The following is a 10282-nucleotide window of genomic DNA, read 5'->3' as shown; positions in this document are numbered from 1 at the left end:
AGTAACTCGAAAATAGGGTTGATAACACTCGATATTCATTTATTCGTGATATAAATAGTGGTCTTACCAGTTCAGACTCCAAATATCACAATTGTTTATCAACTGAATAAGCATACACTTTGATGGTACATGATTGTTATCAACTATACGTGGACTATCACAGTTTACTTGAATATTTTAGAACTTTATTTGGCGAATAGTACTTCAAATGAGATGTGTACCCATCTTTTTATTTTTATTAATTTAAAATTGTGTGTCAACTTAATATAAAAAATGGACTCACTAAATTCTACTTGAATGCCTAAGTTCTGTATTTCAAATTATGTTCTGCAATAATTCTAAGTCTAAAGTTATAAACAGAAATTAACAAGCATTTTATTATCAGCATCAGTATAGTTGAAATATATCACAGTTTCAAAACCTCAATATCGGTGTCGAACCCTTTCATTCTGACGATTTCAAAACATACTTTTAACAAACTTGTTACACTATCAGTGTTTTGATATCACAAACTGTTCTGATTAACCGTAACGGCCCCTGATGGCCTGTCAACAAATCGTTATCAAAACATTACATAGTTTGGCAGTTAAGTAAAGTGCAGAGTCAGATTTTAGATTTCAAAGTCCGATTTCAGTTTCGATTTCATTTCAAAGTATTGTTCATTTATAGGTGAGTACGTTTCCTTTTAACTTATTTACCGGAACACTAAACGGTTATCGATTTTGTACATACTATGATGTTTATAGAATGTTACTATAATATTTTAAATGAAATGAATGTATTGATTTTGAGACTGTTATGTCAAAGATGGTAATACAATTATGAACCAGATAGAAACATTGGTTTCAATCGAAAACAATATGATACTCCTGAAAATTCATTTAACTGCAAACATTAGCTATTAAAAATTTTGTGCAAATAACACTGCGCGTAGTAATCTTTGCGGAAAACCCTTTTAATAATACACTAAGAGTTTTGGAATCAGGATACATACTTTTTACATGCCCTTAATGTAACACAAAGAAGTATTTGTTTTGAATAAACTACACTATATTGTAAAACATCGTGCAAACAATATTTAATAGTTACCATGATATGACAAAATGATAAAAGCATGCGGGGATTGAACCTCTTGCTGATATATAGATGCACAAATCATGTCGCTAAAGTACTTAAATATTTGAAAAGTTGAAGTTTCAAACTGCTTGCCATTTAAACTTATTGTTCGTTAAGATGAGCACTTTTGATCGACATTATTGGTTAGATTGTTCCCAAATTATAACGTCTTGACAACAACAGATGAATTTAAATTATGTTTTTTTAGAAAGTGTCTTCAGACACTTTTGAAATCCTCTAGAAATAATGCATTTAATTGAACCTGAGGGAGTTTGAACGTTATAATCAAATCGAACGTAATCAAATATTGATTAAAAACATTTGTATTTAATAAAATCTTCATTGAATGGATTTTGAACAATTTTATATTTAGTTGTGTCACTTCTACAATCTGTAACAGCTGCTCAACTAGTGTTTTCTTACAAATGTTCTTTACTGATTTACTTATATATCATTTTGGATATTTACATATGTTTAAACATGACAGTCAGCGATTGCATATGAAAGCAATTGCTATCAACTTTGTACGCAATTAAAGAGAACAACTCCCTCATCCCCATATACATTTTGAAGTATAAATTCGCACATAGGCATTACAATTCAAATTCAAAAATGCATGAGAACTTTTTTAATTGTCGACAAATTGGGTGTATAAGATGTTATTTACGCTGATAACACATGGAAAGCGGAAATAGTTCAAAAACATGAATTAGGTGGAATGCGTTCCGCTATCGTTTGCCCAGTTCATCCGTTTTCAGCAGTGTTTTATTTTTCGACTATTCCTGATAATAGAAAGCCCGCATGGCGATGCTTTAGAGCGTCTGCGGGCCTTGTTTTTTCTGTCTGAGTGATCCTTCTTTTACCACTTAGCCTCGAGTAGAGATGGCTGATATTTGTCTTTATTTTATGCTTTCTGGTGGTTTATAGAGAAATATCAATGAAATAAAACTGATATTTCACTGTTTTAAACATTGAAAAATAACAGTGAAAAATATCGATATTTTTCACTGTTTTTTCGACGAAATGACGTTATTAATCCAGCGAAATTATCCAGTTACACTCTTTTACAATGTAAATTAACGGTGAAAAAAGCATAGAATAAAAAGAAAATGTGTTGGATTCGATGGAATATCGATGTTATTTCACTCGTGATCATAAAAAATACATATTTTCACTCGTGGCTGCGCCACTCGTGAAAATATTGTTTTATATGATCACTCGTGAAATAAAACCGATATTCAATCGAATCTAACAAATATCCTCTATGTCCTCTACCCTTCAGCCCCGTTAGTAGTTAAAACTTCCTCTTGAAGAGATTTTAGTTTCGACAAGTGATCAATAAAACATTATTTTATTGTGTAAAGCAAAAAAATATTAAAAGAAAAATGTTTTATGTTTTTTTTTTCAATATGCATATAAATTCAATTTCATGATTGTTTTATAATGATAAGTAAAACGCAGTTAATTGGGAAAATTCGGGACAAATGCAAATAATTTATCCATATTCGCTAAAACTCAACAGAAAACAACAAAACTGTTTGTTTTGATCACTTTCGATATTATTGTGTGTGATATATGTCTATAAATAATACTTCGCATTTTGACTGGGTACTTGGTCACTAAATAGTCCAGGGAAGACCTTATGGGCTATCGATAAATTTTGACAACACAAAATTGCTTTCAAGATAAGCAAACAAAATTACCGAATTAATATAATGTCATGATTTGACGGAAATCGTTTCATTTTCTTACCACAAATGTTTGCCGTACTCGTTCAGTCGGTATGGAAATCGTTCTTGAAAGACTGAATAGGCTACCGAAATTTGCCAGTTTGCTGTAAATAGCAAAGTTTGACAAAATTATCTATCGAAAAGTAATGTGCTAAGATGTTCCATTTAAAAACAAAGATATTTTTATAGACCCGCGTCATGCGAAATGGGTCTTATGCCATATGCGGTTAGCGTAGCTATTGTCTAGCCTGCGCATCTCGCAGTTGGTCAAGAAATACCTAATGATAACACGAAACCTTGTGTGATTTATAGCGGACGGCGCAGCTCTAGACCAGACTGCGCATAAGACCCATTTTCGCCTGACGCGACTCTTAAAGTATGATTTGAATTTATCGAAAGAAAACTGCGCGTTAATAAAATATTAGGATGCAATAGTACATCGTCTGAGGAGGAACAATTAGGGGAACTTCTGCTGACGGCTCTGTTTGTCCAGCCAGTACCGTCATCACTCGACACGGACGTCCCCTCACTGACTTGCTGACTGACTCCCAGAACTTGGAAGGATCGCCAAACGGAATGGTTATTGTCCGTATGTGGATAATGTGTTTCTAGAGGGACGGGTGCAGCGGCATTGGCAGAGTAGAGGACGGGCGGGGCGAACATGGGCACATATACAGGCCAAGATTTCGAGGCTGTGGTCCTAGTAAGATAATGGAAGTGTTCCAGGACGGCGGTACTCAGAACAATCAAAGTGCTGGGGAAGTCGTTCTGGGGTTCGGGTCGACGGCTTGTGGCGTCTAGATAGACCATAAAAGATGCGCAGCGCGCGAGGAGCGGGAAGAAGTTATTTTTACTTGTCAGCACTCCCTGTGCGGAGTGATCTTGTCCTTTTAAGGGCAACCAGGCATGAATTATGTTTAAATTGTCTACCAGTGCACATTAAGGTATAAATGACCACCGTGTACTGGTCAATTTGGGTCAAAATTAATTTTTTGGCGAATACCCGGGCAGCCGAGTAAAATTTGACCTACCTTGGCTCAAAATTAAATATTTTTCCCTGAAAGATCACAGGGGCATGTCTGTACATAAGGTAGTCGTGAACACTCAGCGATGGCCTGTAAATAAACTTAAATTACACACACGCACACTTTAAAGGTGCAAAATGTACCTTTTTCGACGCGTAATCGCCGTAAACGCCCCATTGGGTAATAGATAATCCACTGATAACAGATAGCTTGACGATATTACTTTCTAGTCAAACTGTAATTTTCGCCATCTAATCGGATTCTGAACGCTTCTGAGGGCATGGTTAACTGGCAACTTTTATTTTTGATTGACGTGGGTCAATGAAGTAAGCGTTTACCGCAGATTTAACAAATAATAACAGTTTTACCATTTACGCAATATAAAACGGTAACTAATACAGTACATTAAACACATGTCGGGCATCATCCCCACACCTTTTAACTGTACACAATAGTTACTTATGAAAAGTTAAAATCAAATGGTTAGAAATTGAATCCCTATGGCGAGTAAGTTTTGAAAACAACAACCTTTAAAGAATCTACGGGGTAGCAATTTAATTTTAGTACATGTATATTTCGCTTTTCTACAGCCATGTGTTACTATTTGATGATTCAAGTCCATTCGTACGCTTTAAAAACCTGTTTTTTTTAGTGCGAAGTTGTTGCTGCCGTCTGTTAAGTTCCACGCATGAAAAGCGTGCGTGTTGTAACAGACCAGGTGATGTAACTAATTATAGACGTGCATTTCAGTACATGTAGTATTTGATGATGAACAATTTACATCGGAATAAATGCACACGATGAGAAAGTTTTTACCCATTGAAACTATAGAAAAAAAAATACTTTAATTTACAACTTAAACATTGTAGTAAATGGTGCGTTCATCAAAATATTGATTGCGTACGGGAGAGTAGACGTGTTAATGCCAGTACATGAAAAAAAAGAAAAAAGAAGCACATTAAATGAAGCATTTAATTTTAGGCGAAAAATATTGAATATTTTTTAATGTGGTTTGATTGGTAATTTTATACAATATTCGTTGATACCAATACATTTATTATTTGAATTATGATGTGGTTCATTCTATGTAAGACTCACAGACTTTTCCTTAGCGCCAACTTAGATATACGTTGAATTCCTTTTTTCGTCTCTGTAATCGTAAGTGGAGTAATTTTTATTTTGATGTTGTTTTTTTTTCAAAATCTCATCAATGTAGACAATTAAAAATAAATTACATTTGTGTTTGCATTTTTCGTGGCCTGTCGATTTGCCTTCGTTAAAAAATTAAACATTAAATACGTTCAAAGAGCATAAAAATGCGGTGCCTTCAGCGCTTTGATTTTTTTATATCATAATGCATGTACTGCACTACGTTTTGTAGTCTTATACTAAGTGTTAGTAATTAAATATACAGTATTGGGAAGTTAAGTATTAGTATAGAAATATCGTCAAGTTTCAAAACATCAATATCGGTATCGTGATATTTCATTTTGTTGATATCCATACATAATTAAAGGGGCCTTTTCACGTTTTGGTAAATTGACAAAATAAATAAAAAAGTTGTTTCAGATTAGCAAATTTTCGTTTACGTTATGATATTTGTGAGGAAACAGTAATACTGAACATTTACCATGCTCTAAAAGCCTTTATATGCATCTTTTGACGATTTTAAAACCTGAAAAATTATAAAGCGTTGCAACGCAAAACGATTGAATAATTTGGAGAGTTCGGTTGTTGTCGTTATATTTTGTGGAACAACGAGGATTGCTTATATAAAGTATAAAACACATTCGTCATTGTATGTGCACGGATAGCCGAGTGGTCTTAGTGGTACACTGTTACTCAAGGTCTCTAGGGGTCAGTGGTTCGGGTCCTGTTGAAGGTACTTTTTTTAAATTTTATTCTTGATTTTTTTACTAGAGCTTTTTAAATCCAATGTTAAAATTTATCAATATAAAGCATTTAATGACAAACTTCAAAACATGCCAAAATCTGTGAAAAGGCCCCTTTAAAACAGACTCGCTACACTATCAGTGTTTTGATATCACTTATTCTTATTGGCCGTACCAGCCCCTGATCTCATGAAAACATAACTTAATCAAATTCGAATTGGTTTGGCCTTAAAAGTAAAGTTCAGAATAAGATTTTAGATTTCAAAGTACGATTTTAGTTTCGATTTCGATTCAAATAATAATTAGGTGAGTACTTTTTCATTTTACTTATTTACTGGAACACTCAACTCTTATCAATTGTGTACATATATGACGTGTAAATCATGTTACTGTTATATGTAACAGATATTTTTTTATCTTGAGACTTGTCAAAGATGGTGAGACAATTATGAACCAGACAAAATTCCTTGGTTTCAGTCTAAAACATGATACCCCTGAAACTGCATTCAACTGCAGACACCATTTCAATTTATAATGTTTTGGTGCAAATAACACTGCACTTAATCAATCTTTGTGGAAAACCTTTTAAATAATTGACAAAGAGTTGTGGGTTCAGGATAACTAATTGAATATGACATCAAATGTGTTTGTTTATTTTTACATCATCTAAAATATATTAGAAAACAGCGTGCACACAATATATAACTGTTAAATGATATAACAAAATTATAAGCGCGTGCGGGCTTTGATCCTCTTGCTGATATACAGATGCACAAATAGTGTCGCTAAAGTAATTTGCAATCAATGAAATGTATGCACTTGCAAACTGCTTTCAATTTAAAACTTTTTGTTTGTTTATATTAAGACTCTTGAAAATAAATTGTTTGTTAGAATGTTCCTCAATAATACATTTTTGACAACAACAGATGAGTTTAAACTAGGGCTTTTCCAAAAAAGCTTCTTCAAACACTTTCAAAATCAATTTTTAAGGATTAAACCTGAGGGTGTTTGGAACGTTTAATCAAATGGTTTATTCTTTTAACAATTTTATTTAATAAAAACTTGCTTGGAAAGATTTGAAACAAGTTTATATTTAGTTTTGTCACTTCTACAATTAGTGGCAGCAGCTCAAAAAATTGTTCTTACAACGTTTGAATGTCCTCATATTCATAAATTCATATATCATTTTGGAAAATTAAACTATTTTTAGTTGTTCGCTAGCGAACAACTAAGGTTAGTTCTACGCGTTGCAAGTCGGTCTGCTCTTAACTATGCTAAGAACGATAACCACCGCATCTGAGGCTATTAATAGATGCTGATAAACAAATATAATGAGATGTTGTGTAACCTCGTTCATATCGCATGCTACTATTGCTGTTTCTGGGAACATTCTTTTGTTCTCAACAGATGGCGGCAATCTTTTGTATTCACGGGTGCTAACAACGCAATAGTAGAAGGTTAAGTTTGTTTAAATTCACAGTTTTCAATAAATAAAACGTTGAACATGAGTTCACCAATTACTACAGGTATATTATAGACAACATCAAAACTGCTTTAGAATCGCTTAAACCGAATAAAAAAACACAAACGAATACAACAAGAAATACCTTTTTAAAAGGTAGTCGGCATAAATGCTGATTTTGGAATAAAGTTTGCAATTTACGTTTCTAAATTATTAAATTGAAAACAAAAGTTAAACTATTGTGTTTGTTAACTTGTTAGTCACATATTCACCGCATGAAATGTGCGTTATCAACTTATCATTGTCAAACAACAAATTAGTGTAAGTAGATACAAATTATAATACGGGAGTACCACGTATTAGTGTAAGTAGATACACATTATACTACGGGAGTGCACATCATATGTGTCCGCACCTGCCTTATTATGAGTGTATTTCTTCACCATCGAAATATATCGTATGTTAATTTTTGATTTACACACAGTCTTCTTTCGACACATTTAAATCACACTTTCATAGCCGCGTCATGCAAAAATGGGAAATAGATCTTATGTATTTAGGCCAGCGTATCTTAAGCATCACCCAATGGGTTATGGTCTAATTATGTATCTCCTGACCAGACTGAGAGATGCGCAGGCTGAGTGGGCTATACATATGATGGGCGCATATGGAAAAAGACCCATTTTCGCATGACGAGGGGCATTAAAAATCTCATCGCGGATTGTAAATGGTACATTTTAGCACAATGCTTTTGATACAAAATTGAAATCAAAATATCAAACTTGTAAATAAGGGCAGCCTTTCCTGGCGTTAAGGAACGATTTCTAGACGTGTCGACCGAGTACGGCAAACTTTTGTGGTTCGAAAATGAAACTATTTTCCTCTTATCATGACACTACCATTTGTTTGTTTTCTCATCTTGAAAGCAAAACTGTGTTTATCGATAGTTAATTATATATTCCCCGGACGATTTAGTGAACGAGTACTAACCCTGAAATTCTGCGAGGTGGATTAAACGCGTAATTGTAACTGGGCCACATTTTGAACATACGGAAAGTAGTCCGGAATTCCTTACACTGAATAGTGCCACATCCTTTGCGCTGAGCACAGACACAGTGATGTAGCCAAAGTTAAGAGGTTTTATCTCGAATCAGCCTATGAAATATTCGAATATATTCATGCGTGTCTGCTGGCGTTATGTAAAAGTCATTTAAGGTGAAACAGCTATGCCGAAAAAAGCGCATTAGTGCTCTATACCCATGTTTAGGTCAGAGTTGTTGACACAGTGTGAACTGCTAGGGTAACAAGTAATGCATAAACAACAAAGTACGGATCAACAGGGCTGTATTTATGATTACATAATTCGTGAGTAAAAAGTATTGCTCGCAGATTTATTATATATTTTTAACAATTATGTTATTGTATATTTTGAATTTGTATATGGTGTCAAAAATCAAAAGTTTTGTACAGGAAATTTTCTTAATGAAATTATATTCTTATTAAGATAGGTATTCGATATTCAAACAATATTCATTAAATATGATGGTGATTGCAAATTGTCTTTATATTCAGTTCTCATTTCCATTGTCATCATACGAACTATGCTTTCTGAACGTCAAAAAAGGGCCATGTTGTTGTTATTTTATCTAAGTTAAGTCTATAAAATAAATCGGATGATAAAAAGTGCACATACCTCTCGACCCGTGCGTTAAGACACACTCTTTATAAATTTGAATGGCTTGATTTCAAACTTACGATTAATTTTGAAAAATGAGTTGCGTCTTAAATTATGCAATAGCGAACAACTTCAGTGCCTTCAGCGCTTTGATTAACATTGCAGTCGGCCTTTGTATATAAAATCATCATTTTGCTATTAACATTGCACTCCACTTAAGAGAACAACTCAACCCAGTATGCAGTATGAAGTCAGTCCCGTTCTCATTAACAATAACATTTTAATTTCAGGATGTTCTGTCACAAATGTGGAGGACCACTTGTGAATGGAGCCTTGTTCTGCTCGTATTGTGGTGCAGGTACTCCACGTAAGTGTAGCTGGCAAATTAGCTCAGCAAATTAATATGGGGAAAATATTTTTCAAATATTTGTTTCTATAAATCACTCTTTATGACATGGTTTTCAAATCTGACATGTAAATGTGTAAATAAAGTCGAAATAATTAAACAAAATACATCGTTTTCTTCAAGACACATTTTAGAACAAATAACACTTTATTCTGTGTAAACATATATTTATATAGGTCTATTTTCTCAGACCAATAAAATACTTAAATTGCGCAAAACACAAAAGGATCATGCTGGCCATGGAAAGTTCAATTGTGTTCACGGTCTCGATTTTTTACAGACTTTACCGAGTGATTTAGTTTTTGATCACACTTAAACCAGATACAGCATAAAATAAAGAGAAACATTCTAATTTTTATCTTGTTTGGCCCCAAGAGAGGTAAAACGATTTGATCTGGCGACCTAGTGTTTTAATTCACCTGACCCAAAGTCGGCCTTGCCCTTGATATTGCAAAAAATAAACATTCTACCCAAGTTTCATCAAGCTTAGGTCATAGATGTTGCTCTTAGAGGTAGAAAGTTTTTAAAGATTTGATGTGAATACAAATTATCTAGGACCAGATACAAACCTGTGGTATATATCATTAAAATAAACATTCTTAGTTTCGTCAAGGCTGAGTAATAAATGCGTCCTCTAAATTGGTAACAAGGTTTGTTCAAGAGTTGACATAGTGACCAAGTTTTGAATGCATATGATCATGAATTAAACTTGGTCTAGATGTTTCATCATGATTGAGTTATAATGGTTGCCTCTAGGGGGTGGGGGATGGGGTGGGGGTAGGCTTGATTTAACTGGACCTTACTGGGTTTAAGTGAGGTTAAGATGGAACTTACTTTCAAGATGGTGTTGTTTTTGTGTTTTTCACCCGCTACACCTTCATGTAAATCACGAAAACTACGCCATCTTGGAAGTAAGTTCGAACTAGCCTCACTTAAACCCAGTAAGCTCTACTTTGCGCATGCCTCTCAGAGTGGT

At 33.9% G+C, this 10282-nt stretch overlaps 1 protein-coding gene across 4 annotated transcripts in view; it reads left to right on the top strand.

The window, feature by feature from the left end:
* Window positions 1-545: 545 nt before the first annotated feature.
* Window positions 546-10282, top strand: part of LOC127843717 (nuclear transcription factor Y subunit beta-like) — a 16793-nt gene continuing 7056 nt past the window's right edge. For 3 of the 4 annotated variants that reach the window (XM_052373471.1, XM_052373470.1, XM_052373469.1), the window contains exons 1-2: window positions 546-669; window positions 9191-9267. In XM_052373471.1, the coding sequence (XP_052229431.1) occupies window positions 9192-9267 (76 nt within the window). In that variant the 5' untranslated portion in view covers window positions 546-669; window position 9191. The remainder of the gene's footprint in view (window positions 670-9190; window positions 9268-10282) is intronic. The other variant, XR_008032299.1, reaches the window with a different exon arrangement.

This window comes from Dreissena polymorpha, chromosome 9, assembly GCF_020536995.1.
Source record: "Dreissena polymorpha isolate Duluth1 chromosome 9, UMN_Dpol_1.0, whole genome shotgun sequence".
Classification (NCBI taxonomy): domain Eukaryota; kingdom Metazoa; phylum Mollusca; class Bivalvia; order Myida; family Dreissenidae; genus Dreissena; species Dreissena polymorpha.
The sequence above is the reverse complement of the archived record's forward strand: the minus strand, read 5'-3'. Positions and strand labels throughout refer to the sequence as shown.